At 38.1% G+C, this 26,470-nt stretch overlaps 4 protein-coding genes across 12 annotated transcripts; 3 read left to right on the top strand and 1 right to left on the bottom strand.

Annotated features, from left to right (window-relative positions):
* The first annotated feature begins 1,133 nt into the window (after positions 1–1,133).
* Positions 1,134–5,470, top strand: LOC105172906 (uncharacterized). Of its 5 annotated transcripts, none has more exons than XM_011094519.3 (5): positions 1,134–1,365; positions 2,472–2,727; positions 3,800–3,828; positions 3,959–4,909; positions 5,082–5,470. In XM_011094519.3, the coding sequence occupies exons 1-4, from the start codon at positions 1,330–1,332 to the stop codon at positions 4,892–4,894; spliced, it is 1,257 nt and encodes a 418-aa protein (XP_011092821.1). In that variant the 5' UTR covers positions 1,134–1,329; the 3' UTR covers positions 4,895–4,909; positions 5,082–5,470. The 5 variants fall into 5 exon arrangements, with proteins under 5 accessions (XP_011092821.1, XP_011092820.1, XP_020552691.1 ...); XM_011094518.3 differs by having other exon boundaries at positions 1,136–1,310; positions 2,303–2,703; XM_020697032.2 differs by having other exon boundaries at positions 1,136–1,365; positions 2,303–2,727.
* Positions 5,471–5,837: 367 nt separating this feature from the next.
* Positions 5,838–9,477, bottom strand: LOC105172905 (26S proteasome regulatory subunit S10B homolog B). Its single transcript, XM_011094515.3, has 10 exons — positions 9,280–9,477; positions 8,208–8,327; positions 7,756–7,892; positions 7,499–7,660; positions 7,332–7,418; positions 7,169–7,255; positions 6,938–7,075; positions 6,620–6,811; positions 6,452–6,550; positions 5,838–6,160 (listed from the first exon to the last, which is right to left on the bottom strand). The coding sequence occupies exons 1-10, from the start codon at positions 9,380–9,382 to the stop codon at positions 6,086–6,088; spliced, it is 1,200 nt and encodes a 399-aa protein (XP_011092817.1). The 5' UTR covers positions 9,383–9,477; the 3' UTR covers positions 5,838–6,085.
* Positions 9,478–10,937: 1,460 nt separating this feature from the next.
* Positions 10,938–14,334, top strand: LOC105172907 (putative receptor-like protein kinase At4g39110). Its single transcript, XM_011094520.3, has 2 exons — positions 10,938–12,191; positions 12,476–14,334. The coding sequence occupies exons 1-2, from the start codon at positions 11,244–11,246 to the stop codon at positions 14,180–14,182; spliced, it is 2,655 nt and encodes an 884-aa protein (XP_011092822.2). The 5' UTR covers positions 10,938–11,243; the 3' UTR covers positions 14,183–14,334.
* A 3,037-nt stretch (positions 14,335–17,371) lies between these two features.
* On the top strand, positions 17,372–26,365 carry LOC105172908 (RNA-binding (RRM/RBD/RNP motifs) family protein). Of its 5 annotated transcripts, none has more exons than XR_848687.3 (20): positions 17,372–17,712; positions 17,965–18,025; positions 18,268–18,304; positions 18,392–18,522; positions 18,693–18,785; positions 18,869–18,947; positions 19,518–19,651; positions 20,393–20,532; positions 21,018–21,068; positions 21,210–21,292; positions 21,379–21,433; positions 22,022–22,136; positions 22,435–22,933; positions 23,015–23,228; positions 23,388–23,458; positions 24,013–24,181; positions 24,297–24,426; positions 24,615–25,309; positions 25,401–25,575; positions 25,841–26,365. XR_848687.3 is itself a non-coding variant. In XM_011094523.3 (19 exons), the coding sequence occupies exons 1-18, from the start codon at positions 17,614–17,616 to the stop codon at positions 25,295–25,297; spliced, it is 2,832 nt and encodes a 943-aa protein (XP_011092825.1). In that variant the 5' UTR covers positions 17,372–17,613; the 3' UTR covers positions 25,298–25,309; positions 25,388–26,365. The 5 variants fall into 5 exon arrangements, 3 of the variants coding, with proteins under 3 accessions (XP_011092825.1, XP_011092824.1, XP_011092823.1); XR_848686.3 differs by having other exon boundaries at positions 25,388–25,575; XM_011094523.3 differs by having other exon boundaries at positions 18,705–18,785; positions 25,388–26,365.
* The last annotated feature ends 105 nt before the right edge of the window (positions 26,366–26,470 follow it).

The raw sequence follows: 26,470 nt of genomic DNA, 5'->3' as shown, positions 1-26,470 counted from the left end.
TTGCCCTCTTGTTTTGGACCCATGAAAGTCCAGACTGCCCGCAATTTCCCCGTGTTGGCATAACTTCAGAATGTGTGGAGAAGCAAGAGCGATAGTGATAGCTCCACTTCCAAGTTGCCAACAGAATAAAATACTGTACTTCCTCAATATGTCTATTATTATTTTTTTGGATAATTACATTTATACTCTCAATTTATAATTTATTTATATAAATTATTGTTATTTTTGATATAATTATAAAAATTATTTCTAGCTACAAAAAAATAGGTGTAGTTTGCGTATTGTTGTTGAAATTTTTTTAGGGATGTATGCGTAAAATTTTCAAAAGTATTGATAGTTTGTGTGAAAGACAAATAATAACGAACTCCCCTAAAATTTGTCATAATTATAATTACTTCATCGTTATTTGAAAATTTATAAATACTCTGTAAAAAATTATAAATAATCTAATAAATGTCATCTTGTGACAGGTTATTGTAGGGAGTATTTGTTAGAATATTATAATTTCATGGGAGTATTTATAATTTTAAAAATAATGAGAGAATATTTGTAATTAAGACAAACCATATGAGAGTCTTTTGTAACTTACCATTGTGTAAATAATGATAATATTTTTTGTGAGTGTATATATAATTTTTCAAAATATATGAATAATTTGTATAAATAAATTATAAATCAAGGAGTGCAATAATTGTCCAAATAAAATAATTTTATGAACTTGAAAAAAAAAGAAAAAAGAAATCCAACTTTAATTTTTTTTTTTTGACAGACCAATTTTTTCTTGTTGTGTATCTGAAATTTCAAAGCTAAAACACAAAAAAAACCATATCCGATTTATTTACATATTAATATTTTTAGATATTTATTTATTTTTATATAAAAAATACAGATTTTTTGCTAATACTAGAAATTAAGACCCACAAATTTACGATTAAAAAATAATTAATTATTTATAATTTGATATAGACCTTCCTTTTCCCTTTCATCAGAGATAACTAACGCCGTTAAATAAACCGTCATCTTCCCTCCCTGTAAATTGTATACATGAAGCGTAACTAAGTAATGAAAGAAGAGGAATCAGACAGAACCTTGCCTCTCTCTACTTTCCACGTCTCTTCTCTCTCTCTCTCTCTCTCTATATATATATATATGTATATGTATACTTATATGTAATTATTCATTTTATATTATATATAAATGTTTATACTAATATTTTTGTGTATATATAAATCACTGACTCTCACACACTCGTACGCCTCTCATATTCTTCTCTAGGGTTCGTGAGTGGGCAAACGGTACCGCTCGATCACGTAAGTTTCTTTAGTTTCTATGTGGGGATTCAATACAGTGCTGATGTTTTGTCAGGTATGTGTGTCTCTGTGTGTTTTTGGTTCTCGTTTGCGGTAAAAGTATGTTTATAGGAGGTGAGAATGAAAATTATGTGAATTCTAGTTGGTATATAATTGCTGTTTACGCGTCAAATTCTATTCAGCTGTCTTGGTTCGAGCTGGCTGTGTTTCTAGGGTTTGTCATAGTATTTTCCTTTAAAAATAGTGGATGAAAATAATTATGTTTTTCATTTTTCCTTTTTGCTACGAGTGCAAGATTATTGGTTGCAATTGTTACATTTATTTATGTTGTTAATTGTTCTGTGTTTTTGTCGTGTGGGATTCAACTGCTATTTGTATGAGTAAAAAGTATACTGATCAATTATTTGGCTAGTATGCACTTTTAGCTTGGGTTAATGGAACCCAGGAAAGGATTTAATCCGAATTGTTGAAGATGTAGATAATCAGCAAAAGTAAAATAGGAAATCAATCAGGGATTCTGATTCAGCTTATTGTTGAATTCTGTTGGTGGTCTGTATTTTTGTTTCATTGAGCTTCTTTATAGAACAATTTGGTCGGTAGTTGATATTAATTTACTAAGATCTAAATCCATCTTGTGTAAGAATCATAATTGGGCAGGTATATCTCAAAGTTATTCAGTTTCTATGCACACCTTTTTGGATGATGTTCTAGAATATGATTTTTGTTTCTGCATATCTTCCAAGTTGTAGTCTCATTAATGATGTTTTAATCATCTGAAGAACATTGGGATTGGTATAATACATTTACCTAGAATTGAGGATTAATGTTGTGGTCACGAATCTCTAAGGCTTGATATACAGCTTACCAAGATATCTGGGTTATGGTTGGGGATGTTTTATTATTTACAACATTGTCAGATAGAAACAGGGATCATCGTTTTTGGACTTTCTAACTACTTGTTAGATGTTGTTGACAGTTACTTTGTACTGCAGGTAATATTCTGCTGATGTCCTTCTTTTATTTTGAGACTGTTAATATAGAAAGCAGTTGGTCATAAGTTATCAATTCTTTGGTCTGTACTTGAGAAGAATGGGGGCTGTTTGTTGTGTCGCTGCAAAGGATAAAGCTATAGTAAATGGATCACATTCTGAAACATTGCAGAGGCATGTCCGCTATTCACCATCTTGGAGCTTTAGATGGGATAACCGTGGACGAGTAGCTGGGGAAGAGACACCTGCATATTGCTTACGCGATGGAGGTGGTGGACATCAACGAGTAGAAGTAAAATCTGGAACTATGGTTGAAACTACATTTGCTTCTCATGAAGGTGGTCCATTAGATAGTTTCAGGTCACCTTCAGAGCAGAAGTCCCCAATTTCTGAAAGAAATGCAGGTAGTTTAAGACTTCCAGCTTCTGGTAAGTTACTATATGGCACACCGCCACACCCTACTTGTTAATGCTAAGTGAGGTAACTGGGGTGAACTTGTTTGACTCTGGTTCTATTTTCCTGAGATTCTTTTTTATTCATCTTCATGATGGTGAAGTGGAAAATATATTATATTTCTTGTCTTTATCATTCTACTGTATTATCAATTGGTGCAAGGATTTTTAGATGTTATTAGGTAATAAGAAAGGGAAGGGAGATATCACGAAATATCTCTCTCGTACAAAAGTGGGTGATACTCAGGCAGACTTCTTTCGTGCAGTTTCCATGCTTAGTTGAAGAGGTCTCTAATTGAATAAGAAAATAAAATATTTTATAACGTAAATAATTATTGACAATGAATGAGGATATCGAGGATCTTGCTTTTATGGTCAACCTAGTAATATGTTCCCTATTCTGCTGGGTCGAATCTTGTAAAGTTAATGTAGAAGCACCCGGAAGCAGAGGAGTAGATTTATGAAATTCTTATATTTGGTGAGGTATAGATGCTTTTTACGTATCATGTGGTTCCGGCTTGAGCGGGAAGGGGAGAGGGCATAAAATGTTGAAAGTTCTCTGGTTGCCTCTTGCAGTTAATCCTTGTTCAAGGTCACATGAGAGGATGAGCTACTCAGAAAGAATGTTATGGTTGCAGATAGTTGTAAAATCTCTCTGGTTGTGCTTTGTAGTTGATTGAGCTTTTCTTCAATGTCTAAGAAGACTTAAAGCTTGCAGATTTTGGTGGATTGTTATTGTCCATAGTATAGTTTGGATGAAGTTTGACTTTTACCATGTCCCAATCAAAGATCTCTAATCACAGAGAAATATGAAACTCTCAGTAACTTGATGCTGTTCCAGCATTATAATTAATAGTTGGAGCATATTTATTAGAGATTAGTTGTCTCCATTTGAACAAAGTGGAAATAAGTTGCATCCCATGTATCAAGTTCTTCTCCAGTATGTCCTAGCAGAATCATGCTTATCTCTGAGATTTACATGGAGAAGACAAGAAAAGATGTTAACTTTGCTCTGGTTCTGTATTTGAGAAATTTTCATCTTTTGCAGATCAAGCTATCTCGCAGAATCTGGTAGAGGTACGTTTAGAGTGTAAGTTAGTTTTGGTACTTCTTAATCGTTAATCCATGTAAAATGCAAATATGTGGCATGCAAATTTTCTTCTGAAGTTTGAATCGTGTATTTCTCTTCTCCCTCTTCACTGCTCAGGTGAAGGAGTCAACAGAATCTCCATCTGTTTCACATCAATCCCCTGTAAAGCTATCTTCCTTGGCCCCTTCAGTTTCATCGATTTCAGCATCTCCTCGGTCTTCCCACAGTCACCTTCCTCCTCCAAACTTGACTCCTTCAAGATGGCATCACCGATCTCCCGGACATCAGCTATTACGTCACCTGTCAGATATCCGGATTCCAGAATACAAGTCGCCAACATTCTCAATTTCCGAAGAGGCCTCTTTGTTTGCTTGGGGAAATGAATCAACCAGGGGATCCAATGGGTCTTCAGATAGCTGGTCAATCCCTGTCTTTTCAGAGCACATGACTACTAGGAGAGAGAGGTGGTCATTTGATAGTGAAAACTCAGGCATCAGTAGGGACAAAGTCACCAGGTCTAGTGGCCGAAAATCAAGATCTACCTCTGATGATCTACAAACTTGTGGTGTTTGCACAAAACTTTTGACTGAGAGATCCTCATGGTCGTGGAGCAGCCAAAAATTAATATCAACTAATGAACTGGCTGTGGTTGCTGTTTTAACTTGCGGACATGCTTACCATGCTGAATGCTTGGAGCATATGACTCCTGAAACGGACAAGTATGACCCAGCTTGCCCAGTTTGTTCTTCTGGGGAGAAACGGACTGCTGAAAAGGCATTGAAAGCTGAACTGGATTTGAAGGCCAGAAAGAGATCTAGGAAACGTGTTGTTGACAGTGATCTGAGCAGTGATATTGTGTTTGATCACCATAAACAGAGTGGAGTTGAGGAAAGGAGTTCTAAGATGGGCTCAAGTACGAGCATGAAGAGCTCGCAAGGAAAGCCTTTTCTGAAACGGCACTTCTCATTTAGCTTGAAACCTACTAGGTTGTTGTCTGAGAATCAATCTACTCAGAGAAAGGGCTTTTTCTGGTCCAGATCTAGCAAGAACTGAACTTAAGGATACAAAGTAAGTGTCCAACTTCATCACTCTGATAGAACCGAGTAACATGTTATCTTTCTTTATCATGAGATCTCACTAGAAGCAAATGTTAGTGGGATGAGTTTTGACACATCTGCATACTACAATTTCCTGGGAAATTCTGCAATTTGATTTATTTTGTTTCACGTTTTGTGAGCAGAGATGGTTCTACGTGTAACCTCGATTCCATGGTTGCTCTACTGTCCCAAATATTGGAGAGTAAACCATGAAGGAAGCAGGCTGTAGGCCACCAGTATCTTCATCGGCGCAAGGCAGGCATAGGATAGCTGCTGCTGAGACACACTGTAAAGAATTGGTATAACACTAAATGAAGTTTCAATTCATTATACAGGAAAAGAAAAAGAAAACAAAGGGAAGATAGCGGGAATGTGAATTCCCTATTGACTATGCTTTGTTTTGTATAGTGGTGATGTTTGGTTGTTTCATGTGGTAAGTGCGCATCCCAATCATCTGTTGGCCAATATCTTGTAATAGCCATCACGACGGCAGATATCTGAGTCTCTTACGGACATTATGTGGTTCCCTTTACCTTTTTGTCCCCTTTCGCTTTGTTGTTTTTGATTTTTTTCTCTCTGGGGTGGGGCAAGGGTGGAATGGGAGTTGATGTTGAGCTTCCTGTCAACCCAATACCAGTTAAATATGAACCAACCAATTGCAAAGTCATCACATTTATAAAAGGAGCTACATGATTTATGAAATAGAATTTCCAAATTACTGTTGGGGGCAGCAAATATTTAAACTTGAGGCGGATGTGATTCAATGATAGTTATGCCTGAAGCTGGTTCCATCGATCATAAGCTGCTCTATACTGTGGCGTTGTTCTCCAAAAGGGGTAAATGTTGGCAATTGTTTCGTCTAAAAGGCTGTATGATGATGTTTAATCTGCATGCGCTCGTCCAGGAAACACGCATTTCCTTAGCATTCAAAGTAATAATCAACACAACAGACTTGTTCCACGTAATAAAAAGAACTATATTTGCTTGCAGCTAGTGAATTAAAATACAGAGATACCAGAGAGACTCAAAAAGTGAAAAACAAATGTCCAATAGAAACTGCACCCTGTCACAGGATCTTCTGAGAAGATGATACACCACATCTACCGAGACCTGTTTTGCTCCCATCCCGTATGGACTACAAGGCATTTCAATCCTTCCCAAAATCAGTGCTATAGTGCGCGCTGGATTCAAGTTTCTTCGCTTCATTTAGTTTTCTCACAGCCTGGAAAATTTTCAAGCATAAAAGTAAAATTCCCCCGTGAACAAATGTGGAAACCACAAGATTACCAGAGGAGAATCCTTAGTTGAGAAAGGAACCAGATAAACAAGTTTTATGAACAAGCAAAGGCATGCACACACATGAACTAACAGACGATGCACATGGACCACGAATAATAAGTCTATGTATGATGGCATTCCGACATTCCAATATCTGAAACTTTATAATGTATGACATCCCATAAAGGAATTGGTAAGTTGAATATTCATATATCTGAGATGCATGATAGTTTACCTTCATGAAATCTTCATGGATGACATAATCACGCTCCGCACGAATTGCTGACATACCAGCTTCCGTGCAAATATTACGAAGGTCAGCCCCATTAAAACCCTGGAAAATGGAACATGTTAAGCAAAAAACTCTTCAGCAACAAGGTTGGATAAGTGTCTTTTAGCTTACCTCTGCAAGTTTAACAACAGCTTCATAATCAATTTCGCCATGTTTGGCTATTCCAGCTGCATGGATCTTCAGAATTTCCATCCTTGACTGTTCATTGGGCAATGGTATTTCAATTTTTCTATCTAAGCGACCAGGACGAAGAAGTGCAGGGTCCAGAACATCAGGTCTGTTTGTTGCCATTATCATTTTAACCTGCGCATGACAATCCAAATCACATCATGTTGTAGCAAGGCCAGTATGTTACTCGGATATTTTGTGCCTGGCTGCTCATGTCTATGCAATAATGATACATTCAATACTTAATAGCAAGAACAGAACCTTTCCGAGCTGATCAAACCCATCAAGCTGGTTTAGTAACTCCATAAGGGTCCTTTGAATTTCACGGTCAGCACTAGTTCCCTCGCTAAACCGACGTCCACCAATGGCATCAATCTCATCCATAAATATGATGCATGGCTTCACACAAAGAAAAGGGGGTCCTTGATGTTACGCAGTTAATAAAGCTCTTACATTCAGTCAACAAAATACCATATTGCATCTAGTACATACCTGGTGATCACGAGCATACCCAAACATTTCCCTGATCAACCTTGCACTCTCACCTATATACTTATCGATAATAGCACTTGATACAACCTGCACAACTACAACTGGTAAGAAGCTAACAAAATGATATGACAACTGCTATAAAACAGGGTTTCTATAAGCCTACCTTTAAGAAATTGGCATCTATGTTACTCGCAATAGCTCTGGCCAACAATGTCTTCCCAGTTCCAGGAGGCCCATAGAGAAGTACACCCTAGAACAAATAAACAAGGCATTAACGAAAACACAAACCAAGGGTAATAAAGTTGCCAGGTGTTCTCTGACAAATGTTACCTTGGGAGGTTTGATGCCAACTCTAATGAAGAGTTCAGGATTCATTAGAGGTAATTCTATGGATTCCCTCAATTCTCGGATTTGGTCTGACAGGCCACCCACAGCAGAATAACTAACATTTCCAGGATCTTCATGGAGCATATTATAAACAACTGGATCTACCTGCACCAAACATCATAAAATAATGAGTCAGAGAAACTTGGATTGAACCATTTTGAGTTTTAACCTGCCAGATAACACTATTATACATATTTCACCTCACGAGGAAGAGCTCGCATTATTGTGAGTGTTGTCATATCAAGAACTACCCTGGTGCCTGCTGTAAGTTTATCTTTGTCCACTTTACTGCGGCAACCCACCACATATCTTGGGCCACTGCTGGCCTTGACTATCACTGAGAAAATAATAAAAATGATGTTCATTTCTTGAACAGAAACTAGAGAATAAGACTAACTATGGAAACTCCTAGAGATCATGATGTCATCACAATCACCCAGCCTGTTAATGATCAAACAACCTTAGACACAGCTGAGACAGATCTATACAGTAATACAGTTGGTCTACTGAGCATTTATGGAAAAGAGCTCAGAGATTGTGCAGAACACATTTATCAGTTCTACCAAGGTGGCAGAAACAATATTCAGCGATCAACTCTTAGAAAATAAACAGATACTTTGAAAAAATAAAAGAAAGCAAATAGATGTCTTACAGCGCTCATTGTCCAGAGGCCTTAGAACTTCTCCTATGATCTGCCCAACACTCTGGAGTGATTTCAAGTCATCTTCTGTTTTAGCATACTCCTTCTTTGTAGTTCTTAAATTCTCCCTTGCTATTAAAATCATATAATGCCCATTAGTCACAGCAATAGTGCATTACAGATGTGAAGACAAACCCAATATCATATAGAGGCAAACGTTGCTTCAACAAGTCTAGTTTTAGATTTGATCTATCATCAGAAGGAGCACGAACCACATTAGCCAAAGAAACTAAGTAGCAGAACTTACAAAAATCAGCATGCACCAAACAATTAATCCGACTAGAGAAACATATGAACTGAAATTGATATGCGTTCTATCTAGGACGGGAAAAAAAGGGCGCAGAAGGGAAGGAAAATGTAGCATTTGCTTCTTTCCAGAAGCAAACAGGTCAACACCTATGGAACAATACATTCACTCAGTATTTACATAGAATGCTCGAACAAGCCTAATAAAGAAAGTGGCTGGAGCAATCAGAACAAGCATTCGCTAGGAAGTGTCCTACAAAAGCAACAAGTTCCAAGCAATCATCCAAAGACCAGCCCACAATAGCAGTAGTGAGACTCACACAGAAAAAAACTACAACACGAATTTCACAACCTAAGCTGTTCCACCGTTTCCAGCTTAATGCCTGATCAATCAACTGAAAGCCCAATTTAGCTTGCTCAGCCAAAATGAGATCCCACACCCCGCTCAGTTCCATCAAATTGTCAAATCTCAAACCTGGATATTGCATCTTCACATGAAAACCCTATAATAGCAAATTCTCCACTCTTCATCCAATTTCTTAGCTCAATAGAACGAGTAAACACTATAATCCCCAATAACAGAATGCTAGATTCTATAAATTTCCTACAAAACACACTACTAACTAGAACCAGAGAAAATCTGGAAATACACAAAAACACTGCATAGATAAAAAAAAAAAAAAAAACCCTGCGGTAAAGCAAACATAAGTCCAAGCAACAGCGCCGCTTTAAAATATCCTAAAATTAAATAGGTGAAATAGGGTTAAGTAAGCGGCACCAGATCGAACACGGCCTTCAAGTTCTTTGTGACTTAGAAGCTTCTTCCGGTACTCCGCAATCGCCGACTTGCGGCGGGCGTCATCGCTGCTCTCGCTAGCCATTGCCGGTCTCTTTCCCTTCTGCTTCTCGCCTTTCTTTCCTCCTTTTGGGTAAACAATTTTACTATTTCTTCCAGTTTAAAAATGATCCCGACTCGGCTTGCTATCCAAGAAAGGGATATTTCTTATACTGGCGAGCCTGGGCCCAATATTAACGGTCCATTAAGGCCCATTTAACGGGATTCGGCCCACTAAATGATATTTCTTATAATTATTTTTTTTTTCTTTCAACCCACTACTCCATTTTTCTCTCATGTTCTCCATTTTTTTGTCCTCGCAAATTTTTCATAAGTTAAATAAACTCTATTACAATTAATTTTTTCTCAATCACATTCTTCATATTTATTTTTTCTTACAAGTTTTCATATTTTTAATAAACCCACTATTATAATTTTTTTTCTTTCTTATTTTATCCTATATTTTTCGTTTCTCACATACTTGTTTCTTTTTCATCATCTTCACTACTATTTGCGTCTTTCTATAGTTCTTTTTTTTCTCTTCATCTCACACTATAGAATTTTATATACTCGTGTAAACAACATGCAAAAACCACTAGTTAATATAAAAATGTAGTTGAAGCTCAATGGAAAAATAAAAATATAAATGATAACGAATTTTCTTTAGGTGTTTTATAATTATAAATATTTTCTTATTATTTAAAAAATTACAAATGCTCTATTGTGACAATTCAATATAGGGGGTATTTGTTAGGATATTTGTAATTTTATGAAAGTATTTATAATTTTTCAAACAAATAGAATGTATTGTAATTAAGACAAATTTAAGAAAAATCATTTATAATTTATCCTAAAAAAATATTGAATAGACTTTAATTATGGCTCTTCAATATTTAAAACTCCAAAATTAAAAAATAAAGTCAAATTTATGTACTTAGTGTTCGTATAATATATATATATATATATATTTCTATAATAATGATCAAAGTATTAGACTAGATATGTTCCTTTTATCCGGTAACAGTGAGATGATCACCAAAATTACTAATATCAACTAGTAGAGTTCAGGTTAGACATAAAAAACGTAAGAATTCCTTGAAGTATTTAGTTATTTTTGGAAAAATTTTACCCAAATCACGTTTAGTTCAACCAAATCAACTATAGAACGAGTATATCGCAGTTGTTATGTGATTGATCACTTTCTTGAACTATACACCGATCACACAGCAAGTGTATGATACTTGTCATATGATCAATTGAGATTCGGCCTAGCTCGATTTGAACTAAAATTTCCCGTTATTCTTCCAATTCATGAAGTCATTTGAATAGTTTATATAAACGATGTTGATATATTTTTAAGTCAAATTATATGAATGATTTATTGATACATTTGATAAAACCTAATTCCCACCAAAATTTCCCCAATCAAACACTTTGACAATCTTTTCTATTTTGTTTGAGGATTATGAGAAAGAATCCTGATTAATTATTATCCTCACATGTAAGAAACAATCACAAACACTAATCCAATTTCACCACACAAGAATGTAAATCAAGAAACTCCGACAAAGGGTGGAAGGCAATCAGATTAATGCGGACAACCTTAACACCCCTCCAACCTTTGATTTGATATTTCCTAAAAATAGTGTAAGAATTAACAAAAACAGAGACTCTGCTCATCCCTCCACCCCACAATCCTCCGACAGTATTGCAATCCCAAATTGAAATGAGTTTAATGTAAACATGAATTTCGACAAGAACCAGAAACGGAAGAGACAAATCGGCAAAATGCTTACAGCTTTTTGCAAAAGCAACCATTGAAACCCCAATTTTCTCTCCCATTCTTCCACAGCAGAATCCTCCTCATATTTTATCATCCTCCTCACCAGGAGGGGCAGTTGGAGATAATGGAAAACACGTCTCCACGCCGGTTCACATCCGGTCTCCGCCCTTATCTGCCGCCGCCCTCCGGCATGGCGATCCTCCTGGTTCTTTTCTGCATCATTTTCTCCGACGCCCCGACCGCAGTACACGCTGCGAGAACCGCTGCGCCAGCGAAATCCGATGCTTTTACCCCGCCGGACAATTTTCTCCTCGACTGTGGGAACTCATCCTCCACCACCCTCCCCGGGAATCGTGTTTTCATTGGTGATCAAGAGAGTAGCAAGTATTTGTCCTACGAAGGCCGCGATATCCAAGTCGGCATCGGGCCGGAGCATTCGGAGCTCCAACTCCCCTCGCCGCTCTATCTATCGGCCAAAGTCTTCGAAAGCAACGCCACTTACACCTTTCACGTGGCTCGACCCGGATGGCATTGGATCCGGCTCCACTTCGCCCCGATTCCGAACAACCAGAAGGATCTCAAAACTGCTAAATTCAAGGTGAGCACCAGCAACAACCTCATGCTGGTCTACAATTTCAAATACAAGGAGAACATGACGTGGTCGTTCAGAGAGTACCTCGTTAATGTCACAACCGAACGTTATTCTCTAACCTTCGAGCCGAATCTGGGCAACGTGGCTTACATCAGCGGCATTGAGTTTGTTTCGGCACCTGATATTCTGCTCGGCAATGTGGCCACCGCTGTTTTCCCCAAGGCCGAGTACTCGGGGCTGACGAATGTCGCGTATGAGACTGTGTATCGGCTGAATGCCGGCGGCCCGGTGATCACGGCTCAGAACGACACCCTAGGAAGAGCGTGGGAACCCGACAAGGAATATCTCGACCCGAAATCTACGGGCAGCGAAGCCTCCGTCGAGCCGAATGTGATCACCTATCCTGAGGGCGAGTCACCGCTGATTGCACCGCCGGTAGTTTACGCCACGGCCACCCAGATGGCCAACGCCAATGTTCAGGTCAGAAAACACAGCTCATAGTACTCAAGAAGAAGAATTAAAACGAATTTCAAAATATTTTAGGATAAAATCAAGAATTTTTATGATCGAATCTTCGATTGTAGTTTGTTTCGAACATAAAAATTACTCCCTCCAAAACTTAATTCAATGTTTGGGTCGGGTCAGGTTTGATCGAGAACCCATTTTCTTACACACACAATAGGAAAGATTCAATATTATACATTCTTCTGCTATCTAATTCTTTTATGAAGCTATATAGCTTGACTTCAAAGCAACTTATGCAGGTGCCCAGTTTCAACATCACTTGGAAACTGAATATTGATACTTCATTCCAATACCTGGTTCGTTTGCACTTTGCTGATATAGTGAGCAAGTCTGCTAATGATCTCTATTTCAACGTGTACATCAACGGAAAATCAGCAATTACGGGCCTGGATTTAACCACAGTTGCTGGCGGCTTAACATCTGCTTACTTTGCTGATTTTGTGGTGAATTCAACTATGGTTTCGACCTTGGACCCATTGACAGTTCAAGTCGGGCCGATGAACGAAAATGTTGGAACCAAGAATGCACTTCTCAATGGCCTTGAGGTGTTCAAAATGAATAGCTCTGTCGGCAGCCTTGATGGTGAGTTTGGCGTTGATGGTGCAAATGGCAGTAATGATGTCAATGGCACGGTTGCAGCTGTTGGATTCGCGATGATGTTTGGAGCGTTTATCGGGTTGGGTGCGATGGCTGTGAAGTGGAAGAAGAGGCCTCAAGATTGGCAGAAACGTAATAGTTTCTCTTCATGGTTGCTTCCTATTCATGCTGGAGACTCGAGCTTTATGTCGTCTAGCAATTTAGGCTCTCGAAAGAGCCAATTCTTCTCACAAACCTTGGGACTAGGCCGATATTTCTCGTTTGCTGAACTGCAAGAAGCAACAAATAACTGGGATCCAAACGCCATCATAGGTGTTGGCGGCTTCGGCAACGTTTACCTCGGCCACATTGATGATGGAGTTAAAGTAGCCGTAAAACGAGGCAACCCTCAATCTGAGCAAGGGATCAATGAGTTTCAAACAGAGATTCAAATGCTCTCCAAGCTCAGACATCGTCATTTAGTGTCTTTAATTGGATATTGTGATGAAAATGCTGAAATGATCCTCGTCTATGAGTTCATGGCAAACGGGCCTCTCCGAGACCACCTTTATGGAAAGAACATGCCTTCTCTTTCTTGGAAAAAGAGGCTTGAAATCTGCATCGGTGCAGCTCGAGGTTTGCACTACCTACACACAGGGGCAGCTCAGGGGATCATTCACCGTGACGTTAAAACAACAAACATCTTGCTTGATGAGAACTTCATTGCCAAAATGGCTGATTTTGGGTTGTCGAAAGATGCCCCAACAACCGAGCAAACACACGTGAGCACAGCCGTGAAGGGGAGTTTCGGGTACTTGGACCCAGAATACTTCCGCAAGCAGCAGCTTACAGATAAATCCGACGTCTACTCATTTGGTGTTGTCCTGTTGGAGGCTTTGTGCGCTCGCCCAGCCATCAACCCTGCTTTGCCTAGGGAGCAAGTGAACTTGGCAGAATGGGCAATGCAGTGGAAGAGAAAGGGACTGCTAGATAAGATCATTGATCCCACGCTCGCCGACCACATCAACCCCGAATCGATGAAGAAATTCGCTGAGGCTGCAGAGAAATGCTTGGCTGAGTACGGTGTCGACAGGCCAACGATGGGTGACGTGCTGTGGAATTTGGAGTATGCTCTGCAATTACAAGAAGCATCATCTGAAGGAAAGAGTGAAGAAGAAAATAAGCCTTTGCCAACCCCTGCATCGCCTGCCGTTGTTGTTCCGGTGGCTACTGCTTCTCCTGCAGCTGACAACAAACCGACAACGTCGGCACCCGAGGGTGCTGCGGTAATCCCTACTCAACCTCATGCCGTTGATGAGCACTCAGGAACAGCTATGTTTGCACAGTTTGCTGCTCTCAATGGCCGGTAAATTTGAGCGTCTGATTGATGGATTCGATTATATACGCAGATATAACCAAGCAAGTCGTTAGGTGACCAATGTATGTACACTGCACGAGGCAATCATAATCTCCCAGTTATTCACTATTAAGATTCACTTTTCTTTATATATATATCGACCAAGTTCTGTAATATCATCATTATATATATATCTATATATTGTAACTACGTAATATAAACTCACTATCTCTGTGGGTGTTAAAATTTTTCAACGGCTCTCTCATCATTTTGAGATGTAAAACTCTGCTTTTGTAAATCTGATGAAATTATTCAAAGCCTATTCCTCCCTTAAAAAGCAGTATAGTAGTAGCTTTCTTATTATCCACGTTTCAATCTAGTTGGCCGCTCTCTTTAAATTGTGAATTTATCATTACATACATTTGATAAGTGTAGAGCACTTCTCGTATTCAAGAAATAGCAAGATATTTTATTTTAAATAGTATTATAGAATTTGTATATATATACAAGTATCCCATAATCACTAGTATATATATGAATCGTTTGAGAGGCAAGTTTTTGAAACAACTTCTAACTAGCTCAATCCCAGGCTCCCTAAAAGTAATACAAGATTTGTATTAATTGATTTGAATTTGAGAAAATAATTTAGAGAAATGATTTCAAATTAGTAAATATCAAAAGTACTTTAAATTCACAAATATATAATAAAATATAGTTGTAATGATAAGAATGACAATTGAACCCGAACCCATGGAGACTTGCTCCTAATATAGGGCAGATTCAGGTAAAAAAATTTGACGATAGGGGTGGATAGCGGTTTATATATGCAGGATCAATATTTTCGCTGGCAACCTCAATAGGACTTCCAAGGTTTAGATTGTGGGATTGGTATATGGGCTCGTTTCCAAGGGCAATTGAAGTGCAATCCACCTGAGATTCAGAAATATCTTCAGCAGGAGCGGAAGGGAGATGAGAAGAATCTGTTTCAGGAGCGATGACTGGTCGCTTAGCCTTTTTTGCATGAAGTCTTTTCGCAATACGAGCATCCATGATAATGCGATCTGCAAGAGAAATTATTTAATCACAATATATGAAAACGACATAATGGGAACAAAGGAGAAGACTAATCACCTAAAGAGCCATGGACTTGGAGGGATGTAACACAGAGACCGGCTAACTTCAAGGCGTTCTTCGTCACGAGCTGTTTAGCTTTATACTGATGTTGGGCGAACCTATTAATCAGGTTGTCATCTAGAACCCCCCCTTGAGTTTTGGGTTCAGATTTTGAGGTATGCCATTCACAAGGAAAAGGCCAAGCTTGATTAAGTGGGGAGCGAATAAAATAGAATTTGTCTTTCCATGGACCAACATTTGATTTTAAATTAGCTATGAAAGTGCAGTGAGATAGAAAAAGCCTTGGTCACTCGACCTCTTTGAGGTCGTGAATTTGTAAAGAGCCTAGAAGTTATCAAAGTCGGGTTCAATCCCCATATGGTTCATGACTATGATAAACGCAAGTATATGGTAAATAGAGTTTGGAGCTAATTGCATAGGGTATATTTCTAATCTAGATAATATACGGGCAACAAGTCGTGAAAGAGGAAAGCACAAGCCTACGTCAAGATGAATTACAAAATGGGACAACAACCTAGAGGAGGTTGGTGCATTCGATCGAAAGAGGAAGGAAGAATGATTTCAAAATTTTGGTGGATATGGTATTTTTTCCCAATCGTTGTAGCAATCATCTGTAAGGTACTTTCAATGCTAAGCTAGGGTTTGTTGGCCAACATTGTTTCATATTTCTCGATGGTCATAGTGGGGGTTACGATTTCTACATCATTTATATCTATCCTAGAAGATGGACCGATTAAAAGGAAAGGAGAGCTCGCAAGGAAGATGTAATTAAAAGGAAAGGAGAGGTCGCAAGGAAGTACATACCTGAGAATGAAGGTACCAAGCAAGCAAATGGCACCTAGAGGTAGTAGATTGCACTTAGAAGAAGCAGATCGTAGATGAGTAGCAGGGCTGAGGTCAAATCCTCATATTTATAGGTGTTACACCATGAAAAAACGTGCCAAGATTAAGGGCTGGATGCTAAGAACAGCAAGAGAATCCAAAAGCTCTGATATGATGACTGTTCACTTCTCTTAGCGTGCTCAGCACACTAAGAAGAAGTGGGGGAGTAATGATAAGTATAACCTTAATTTTATCTAAAAAAGACTATTTTGCCTATCAAGGGCTTCAAATTGCAAATTTATCCAGAAGGTCTGCATCCTTTTAACAGTTTGGGTCCAGCGACCCGCCCCGAATAACTCGGGACACGTGGCGGACGGCTATTGGACAACTGAACCCCCTCGTACACTATAAATACTCCTTAATCAGTACATTTATGGTTAGATATTAATTACTTCCAATACTTTACTTAGATCGCTTAAGCTCGCTTATGCTCTAGCGTCCTGCTTGTTGGCGACCTCGATACCATCACTGACTTGAGCATCAGAGGGTTTTAGTTGGGGGCTACCCCAGCAAGCCTAACGATTTGCTTCTTTTTTTTTTAAGGGCCCGTACATTAGTTGGGGAGATGTAGCGATCTCGAACAACCTGAATGATCATTTTCGTCTCTGACTAGGGTAGAGAGGTTGCGTGAATTTCGACTCGGATCAGATTGGAATCTTTGACTGTGAAACATAATTTGATTGGCCGAAATATTTTATTTTGACACTTGTCGGTCATTGATTTGATGACATTATATATATTAAGATATCAATTCAATTGACTGTTTATACTATGAATTGATTTAGTAAATTCTAAAATATAAATAAAAATTAAAAATTAATATATTATTGGCACTTGTCTTTATTTAATTGGGTATAAAATTCATTTGGCTACAGACTTTGAAATATTATTTCCCCCCCCCAAATATTATAACCCTACATGGTGACTATATGAATCCAAAATTTGAGTAAATTCGGATGTATTACGATTTTCAACTATTATTTAATCCGGATCCTGTGGGTTTGTAGGATCGGACTGAAAAAATCCGGTTAATACGGGTCAGAACTGGATCCTTTGAGGCCCAAATTAAGTTTTGCTCAGGATCCATACTTTTGGAACTTGGCCGAAATGCCTCGGAGCCGTTCGATTTCGGTATCGAGATTTATTAGTGTTACTAGTAGGTGTGCTGGGTTTTGTATTTGCTGGGCTCATGTTGAGAATGGCCCGTTGGAGTGTGTACCTTCCAAATTTCAAAAACCCTATATAAAACCCCCGTATAAATCCTTGCCACCAGAAAATCGGCGTCTACGACGGGACAGCTCCGCCGGCCGACCAAATCGGTGTCCAATTATTTACGGTTAAATGGACAAAAGTTGTTAATTCCTTTGTTGAAACGTAGTTCCGATTATTTCTTCCAGCAAAAGAGGGCTTTCGAACTGTTAAGTGGCGATGGGAAAAAGGAAGGATAAGAACGCCGGTGCCGATAATGAGCACTCCCCGTCTACCGTATTTGTTGCAAATTTGCCATTCTCCTTCACCAACTCTCAGGCAATCTTTCCACCCTGAGTGTGTGCATGCGTGTATTTGTATATACTCTTTGTGTGGGTATTTCTATTTCTGCTGTGAGTAAACATGTAGACATCGTTCTATTGATACATGTTGTGTGCGTTGTGTGATTGCGCGCCCAGAGCAAGTGTGTTTTTTTCGCTGCTTGTATGTAACAGTTACTAAGTTCACGCACAAATAGTCTGTACAAGTAAGATTAATGCTGACGTTTTGTTGTTTCTTTTTATATTTTAGATGGAAGAAGTTTTCAGTGAGGTTGGACCAATAAGAAGGTGCTTTATGGTCATGAAGAAGGGTATGCTTACATGAACTCCTACTTGAGGATGGCATTGGATAATTATGTATTTTATCTTAAAAACAAGTCTCCATTTCCCCAGCTGTTGTAATTGCTGATAAAACTTGAGAAACATGATACTTTGGGAATTGTGTTTTTGACTAGTTATATTGGATTTGAGTGGTAGTTTGGTTCTTCCTTGCCGCTGGCTTGCTATTTCGGTTCTAAGTGTGTGCATCTTTTGCTATTTGTTTATGTGTCAGGGTCTACTGAACACCGTGGCTTTGGCTATGTTCAATTGTAAGTTAAGTTTGCATATATTGCATCACCATCTGGATGTTTACCAGCAGTGCGAGTGCTAATGTTGGATCTGTAATATGAATATAGTGCTGCTGTTGACGATGCTAAACGTGCCATTGAGCTGAAGAATGGGTCGACTGTTGGAGGTAGAAAGGTTGTTGTCAAACAAGCCACACACCGTGCTCCACTTGAGCAACGTCGAGGAAAAGTAAATGAAGGTTTGTCATTGTATAACTTGTTCCCTTATTTCTATCCTCCCACTTGTTAGAGCATATGTAAATTTCATGGTTGAAGTTACAATAACTTTTTTCCATGCACTTCTCCTCTGTATGCTCATGTTGGAAAAGTTACGACCATGTTTTGCTTCCTCACGTCTTGTATCTATTAGTTCAATCTGAAGATGCTGGCCATACAGAGAATGACAAGGCTGTTGGAACTGCAGTGGACAAAATTGACAAGTCTTCAAATATTAAAGCAAAAGGTTCTTGCTTCTGGAAGGCTGAGATATACATGCTTGTATATTCATACATTGAACTTAATAAGTATTAATTGAAAACTGTTTAGGTGAGTCAAGGGATAAAAGAAAAGGAACGGCTGTTTCCACTGGTCTTCTTGATGAAGGGAAGAATATCGAAAAACAAAGGTGCTGTTTCAGATGCCATATCGACCACTCTTGTCATTATATTTCCTAATTATGTTGGTTATGCAACTTATGATATGCTGGGTTATATTTAAATCAATAGCCATCTTTGAGATTAAAGTCCAATCATGGATCTCGTCTTCTTTGGGTCCTTTAGTTGTTTTGTTTATTGATTTTTGTTTGATCTTATAACTTCGTTAATTTGAGGACTGCAATTTAGTGCCTACCTGGATCTATTTAGGAACTTCCTTAATGTTTAAAATATTAGTTTACAATATTTTGTATCCCCAAGTTCAATTTCCTCTTTTTGATATCCATAATATAAAAATAGTGCGGGCATCTTATAGTAGCATTAGGTATACCGCATACGCAAATACTTATGGTTACTTTCTCCGCAGCGCTGATAAAGAATGTTCTCTGGCTTTCATTTTATTGGCTGGAGTTTAGTTTTGCTATTAAATTTGATTTATTTAATTTGTTGAGGTATATTTTGTAATTTGAAACATCATTCGCACATTGTCCTTTGTTTAGTTATTTTGATCTAACATATAAATTATTCGTCATGGTAAACAGGGTTGCTAAGACAGTTGTATTTGGTGGCCTTCTTAATGCTGATATGGCCGAGGAAGTTCATCGTCTGGCTAGGGAGTTTGGTACAGTGTGCTCTGTCACTTACCCTCTTCAAGAGGAAGAACTTGATCATCATGGTAAAGACATTTAAACAACTATTTTGGAACACCAACCTATAAAATTCGCTACAAAGACTATCTTTTTTTACAGAATATCCAATGATGAAGCAATGTGATGTGCTGGAACCTCTGTTTTCATGTTATTTTTCTGCCTTCTGAGGCAAAACTATTTATTTATGAAAACTTTAGTCAGCGACAAATTTATAAATTTGAAGTTGTGGGGTTTAGAAGACTGCTTGGTGCACCAGCTTGCTTCTCCCAAATTTCAGAAAATCCTCAAAACTTCCCCAACTGGGTGCATGGGCATTTGACAATTATTGCCTTTAAAGTTCCACCTACCATCTTGGACTGTATCAGAATTTTCCGTTTTTTGTCCTATGGGAAACTCTTGCTTCAGTTATCTGGTTCTTTATTACATTGATGATAATCCTTTTACCATCTGCATATTTTTATCTACTCTGCGTATTCTCAAAGGTTTCTGGCACTTTCATCATGTTGCCTACCATACTCTTTAGTTGTATTTGCATCTTATCATGCTTACCTATTTGGACTGCTTCAGATTTATCAGTACCTAGTAATCTATTTTCTTTTGCATATTAAACTTTGTATGGTTGCCTAATTTAGGATTAGTATTTCAGTAAGAGCTCTAGCTTCTACTTAGACTTTTGCTGCATCTTACCTTTACCAGTTCATATGCTCTTGAAGAATTGAATGCTTTTACTTGGTATTATTATACTCACTGAGGTATATGAGTTTTAGGGCTAGCTCAAGATGGATGCAAAAAGAATGCGTCATCTGTACTTTATACAAGTGTAAAATCAGCTCGTGAGTGTGTTGCAGCACTACACCAAAAAGAGATACAGGGGGGATCTGTTTGGGCACGCCAACTTGGTGGAGAGGTAGAAATATCTCATTCATTGTATTTAATAAAAGGGAAAAAAAAAATCTGGTTTCTGTAGTTAAGATCTTATCATGCTTAAATATAACTAAGTTTATGCAAATTGTGTTGTTGTCTTTATCCAACATTACCCCTTAACACTGCTCAAAATTTTGACTTCTTGAGTTAAAAATCTGAATCTCAATTTCTTCATTATCCTTTTTTTCTGGTCAACTTTTTGTTCTTTTTAAAAAGTCTCAAAACTCCAAATATTGTCACAACGACCCTTCTAATCTAAGTCAAAAAATCAATTTTAGATAACAATACTGATTGATTAAGGGGCTTAAGCTCTGTAATCTTTGGTTCACACTCTTATTGTTGTTGACCGTCGCTTTGATTGCTTTAAGTCCTTGAATGACATGTACTTGTTTGTTCTGAAGTCTACCTTTTGTTAATTAACACAAAGTTTCACAACTAATCATTTTTACCATTGAATGTGTTGCCCAGGGCTCTAAAACTCAGAAGTGGAAACTTATTGTGAGAAATCTTCCGTTCAAGGTTCTCATCCTTCTCTTTAGAATTTCTAGTTTCAGATGTGATTATCACCACTATGTTTACATGATTCAATAGTATTTTCTTGGAGGTTTTGTTTTAAGCATGGAAGTTGCTTCTTCTCACTCTATCGGCTATTGGTTGCAGGCTAAAATGGCCGAGATAAGAGATATGTTTGCTGCTGTAGGATTCGTGTGGGATGTGTTTATTCCTCAAAATCCTCAAACTGGGTAATTCTTTGATATTTTAATCAATACTTTAATTGCTCTGCATCTAATGTTCAACTAATTCCTTCCTTCTTGTTTGCATTTTGCAGGTTATCTAAAGGGTTTGCATTTGTTAAGTTCACATCAAAGCAAGATGCAGAAAATGTATGTTGCATATTTTCTGAATATGTTTTACTGGAAATAACTTGACACTAGGTACTATGGTAATGTGGACACTAGCCATAGGAATTAGCTTGTCCTCTTTTCCAATTTTGTGTAAGAAAATCATACTGAAGATTGTAAAGAAAGGGATATAAAAGGTGTTTGGCGGAAAGAACATGGTCTGCCTGGTTGTCAAAGTTTTCACTTGATACTGAAACCAATACGCATGTGGAGCATCTTGATACAGGAGCAATAATGCCCATGTGGGGAGAGGCGTGCTTATTCTCAAGGGGTTTCTCACTGATTTTGACGCAATTATACTTTGGGGCGTACTTGTGTATGGAGCAAAAATATTGTATCATATTTGGATTTAGAAAATGAATAAAGAACTTATACCCCTTTTCATGAATAGCTTGCAGCATGGTTGTTAGGACGTTCTTCCAGACATAAGTGCAGTATGAAGTCTACTGTTCATGGGCAGACTCATTGCATTGCATTCAGAAAAACTTTTAACTGCCTTAGAAGCATTTGTTAAGCTTTACTTGTGTTAGTGAACCATTGCTATATGGTTGAGTTTTTGTTCTTATGCAGGCTATCAAGAACTTAAATGGGAAAAAGTTTGGTAAAAGACCAATTGCTGTTGATTGGGCTGTTCCAAAGAAGATTTATACAGTTGGAAATAATAATGTTGCTGCCGTAGGAGATGGTATTTGACCTCTTATCTTTCTTCTTTGAAGTTAACTTAGTTTTTACTCTCTGTTGATTTTCTCTAAGATGTCCTTACTCTTGTTCTATACTAGCTACTTAATTAGCTAGAACCTTGTTCTTATCTTATCTAGTGATGTTGAAAAAATATTTGTAGGAGAGTATCAGATTCGAGAAAGTGTTTGTTTACTTGTCACGCAAGGTTGCGCATAGCTATTTTTCTCTGTGTAGTTCGACATCTAGGAGATCTCCTTGATAATTGTTTGATACTATCTTTCGATTTCATGTTCTGGATATAGGTCAGGAGAGAGATGATGAAAGTAGCAGCGAATCGGAAGATTATGATGTGGAATCAGTTGGAAAATCAAAAGAAGCACATGATAGTGATGATATGACAGATGAATCAGAATCAGATCCGGTTAATGAAAATGAGAGTAAGCCTGAAGTTGATTTTGAGGAAGAGGCTGAGATTGCAAGAAATGTACTGAAGAACTTCATTTCATCATCTTCTGGAAATGTTTCTGGAAGTGACGTACTGCCAATGGAAAACATTGATGATGAAGCTATGCCAGTTGAAAAAAAGTCATATGATGCATTCGGCACCCATGGTGCAGCCACAGTGAGTGATACCGGAGGAAACCAGAAAACTATCAAGTCAAATCAAGGAGAAGATGAGTTGCAGAGAACTATTTTCATTAGCAATCTCCCTTTTGATGTCACTTGTGAAGAAGTGAAACAACGTTTTTCTGCATTTGGAGAAGTGCAGTCCTTTGTACCGGTGCTTCATCAAGTCACAAAGTAAGGATGTGTGTCTTTCAAAGTGTTTTACATGCTTCACACATTATCCTGACTCTATGGGCATCTTCCATATTTCTGCAGACGTCCACGTGGAACTGGATTTCTCAAGTTTACAACACTGGATGCTGCCAATGCTGCATTTTCAGCGGCCAACTCTGTTGCTGGTCTGGGTATATTAATAAAAGGCCGAGCTGTGAAAGTGCTGAAAGCTTTGGACAAGAAATCAGCTCACAATAAAGCATTGGAGAAGGCCAAAAAAGATGATCAGGACCATCGCAACCTATACCTTGCGAAGGTTGATCTCCTAGTTCTCTCTCATTTCTTGTCATTATATATTAACTAAAATGCATCTGATCTATTGATCGAGAGTTATAATGTTGGTATTTATAGTTTTCCTGTTTATGCTGGGACATAACTTTTACATGTAGTTTTATGTTTTGTCATCTGTTAACAGGAGGGTCTTATCACAGAAGGGATGCCTGCTGCAGAAGGAGTTTCCGCCAGTGATATGTCAAAACGAAAGAAGTACGTAATTTGCAGAGGAAGTCCTTGTCATTATGTTCACTTCCTCACATGGATTCTTATTAATGTCTCATATGCTGCTATTACTTTGAGTTGGTCAATTTATTTAGACGATGGAATTAGAAATGCTATGGTTGAATACCGTACGACAATTAAGACTGTTACTTTTTTATCGTCCTCTTAAACTTACTGATGATCTGGTATATATGCCATTATTGGATATTATTGCTCCTTGTCTGAAAATCAAAGACATAGGATTGGCCAGCTCCAAATGTAAAGCATGAATATATGCCAACATAACAGAGCTCTGGATATGAGGCCATTTGCCAGCATAGCAAAGCTCTGGATATGCAGTTGTTGCCGCTCACTCTTAAGTCTTAACAATGTCTTCTGAAGTGATTGATGGATGTGAGGCTATGGAAGAGTGTTATAACAACTGTTTATTTTAAAACCCTCAACTAGCTGATGTCCATCTTTGACATGTTTTTTTCTTTTGGATATTTTTGTCTTCACATGTTTTACCACTCTTTGACATTATTCTTACTGACGACATGTAGGTTGCATGAAGAGAAGATGGCTAAGCTCCGTTCCCCAAACTTTCGTATATCAAGGACAAGGCTCATTGTATACAATGTACCAAAGACAATGAAAGAAAACGATCTTAGACGACTTTTTATGGATGCAGTTATTTCCCGTGCCACAAAGCAGAAACCCTCAATTCGGCAGGTTGAATATGGTTTATTGTAATTGATTTCTAATGTTAAGGATACTTCATCAGATTTATTTTTATTGTTTATTGATAGAAAGAGTTTTTTTATATAACCTTTTTATGCATGTGCAGATAAAGATCTTAACAGATTCAAAAAAAGGAAAGGAAGGCCAAAAAAGTCGTCCACGTGGAGTAGCTTTTTTAGAGTTCACAGAGCATCAACATGCACTTGTGGCCTTGAGAGTTCTCAACAATAATCCTGGTCAGTGTCTCTTAAGCAAATTATAGTCTTTGGTTCTGTTATTGTAGATTGGTTCCATTTGCTACAGCCCAGTCATTTCCTGGGTTGATCTTCATCCATTTTGCTTGGATCAAAAGCCAACTTTATGCGTTTATTCAATAGAATGAAAATGCTACTGAAATTGATGCAGAGTTCTTAATGGTATACAGATACTTTTGATCCTGAACATCGGCCTATTGTGGAGTTTGCCATAGATAATGTCCAGAAGCTGAAGCTTCGGCAAGAAAAGCTGCAAGTTCAGCAGCAGGCTTCTAACAGTGGCACAGAGGATTTGCAGCAAAATGACCATTTAAGCAAAGCCGGTTCTAATGCAATCATGAAATCAAGAAAGCGCAAGTCCAGAGATGATGATGCATCAACAAAAACTTCGGGGTATGAAAAGATGGAAACGGAGAACAAACTTAGTGAAGGAACTGCTCCCAAAGGAGGCAGGTTTACCAAGAAGCAGAAAGGTTTTGAAAGAGGGGGTTTTTCATCAGAGAAAAAGTTAAAAAGATCAAAGCCAGACGTTACAGGTCAGCAGAAAGGAAGGCAGGCTGGTGGTCACGAGACTCTGCCTAATGGAGGTTCAGCCAATATTTTTAATAAGCAAGAAAGCAAAGAAGCAAGAAAAAGAACGATATTACATGATCGATCTGAACAATTGAAAGAAGGCAATGGTCCAAGGAACAGAAAATGGAGTAAAAAGAATGATCCTGTGGGGCGTGATGTGGTGGATAGACTTGACATGTTGATTGAACAATACAGATCCAAATTTTCAGGGAGCGACTCTATTCAAACTGATGACAAGAAGCAAGGCTCCAAGCAGCTTAAAAGATGGTTTGAAACATAATTTTCTGACAAGGCAAGTTAAGTTTTATGCTTTATTCCTCTGACATTAGGTTATTTGTTATCCAGGCACTTAAATTTTGATGATCTGCAGGAAATATGAAAAGAAATCCAACTCCTCAGTGAAATAGATTTGGTGCATATAGGCAGAACATAAGGAATGTTGAACACAAGAAACATTCGATCTTCAGAGCTGCAAATGTGTTTGTATTTGGTGTAGATGGGATCGAAAATATGAGGGGTTGCTACACTTGGTTTCAGTAACTCCATTTTTGGCTGAAGGTAAACTTATTTCCTTCTTCCCTCCATTTTCGTGCCCAAAAGATGGGGAATGCAAATGCTCAAAACTCTTAAAAAATTTTGTACAAGCAGCACTGGGAACTCAAGTTTGCCACACCCTCAAATTTTCCTCCCAACCATCAAGGGGAAATCATTTTACCTCTCATTAGCTTTGGAATTTTCTTCTCCACTCATTTTCCCTTGTAGTAAAAGCAATCTGTATTCTTGATGGGGTGTCTTGAAGAAGATTTGGGTTGCTTTTTTGCAGTGTCATGATGGATCATTGTCTGGCATATGCAATTGACACAAAGCTAGTGTCAATGTCTATATATTAAAGGAGAAGCTGTATTGTAATATCTAAGCCTATCTGGTCTCCCTTTTTGGTAGGGCAGCAACTTATCCGAGTGATATAGAAGGTGGTGGGCTGCCTGAATAATGCGTAGTGGAGAAATAAATTATCACCGCCCGGAATATTAAGGTCTAAGGCAGTGCACATGATGTGTTTCGCGTGCGTTGTCTTTTGTTCCCCAAGTATTTAGCCTTTTGTGGTGTGTTTGTTTTTATAAGACCGTGTTTGGTTTGGTGCGTTAGGTTGGATATTCTAATTTATCCTAGTGCAAGGTGTACTTTGTTAGGTTGAGGTGATCGGTTCTAAATCCCACTGAGAGTTTCTTTCCGAGCGTAAGAAACAAGTGTGGCGTTATATTTACTAGAGTGGTGTTTATGAAGAGGTACGTGGGGGAATATTGCACTTTCTGTCCCCACATGATATAGGATGTTGTGTTTGTGGTTCTATGGTTTTTACGTTTGGCTCATTTAGTCCCGTAAAAAAAATTATAGCATATTTGGTTCTATAGGAGAAAAAATTATAATATTTTTGGTTTCAAGTGTTATAATT

This window comes from Sesamum indicum, linkage group LG10 (assembly GCF_026168435.1).
Source record: "Sesamum indicum cultivar Baizhima isolate 11 linkage group LG10, ASM2616843v1, whole genome shotgun sequence".
Taxonomy (NCBI): Eukaryota; Viridiplantae; Streptophyta; class Magnoliopsida; order Lamiales; family Pedaliaceae; genus Sesamum; species Sesamum indicum.
Note: the sequence above shows the minus strand (reverse complement) of the source record. Positions and strands in the feature narration are given on the sequence as shown.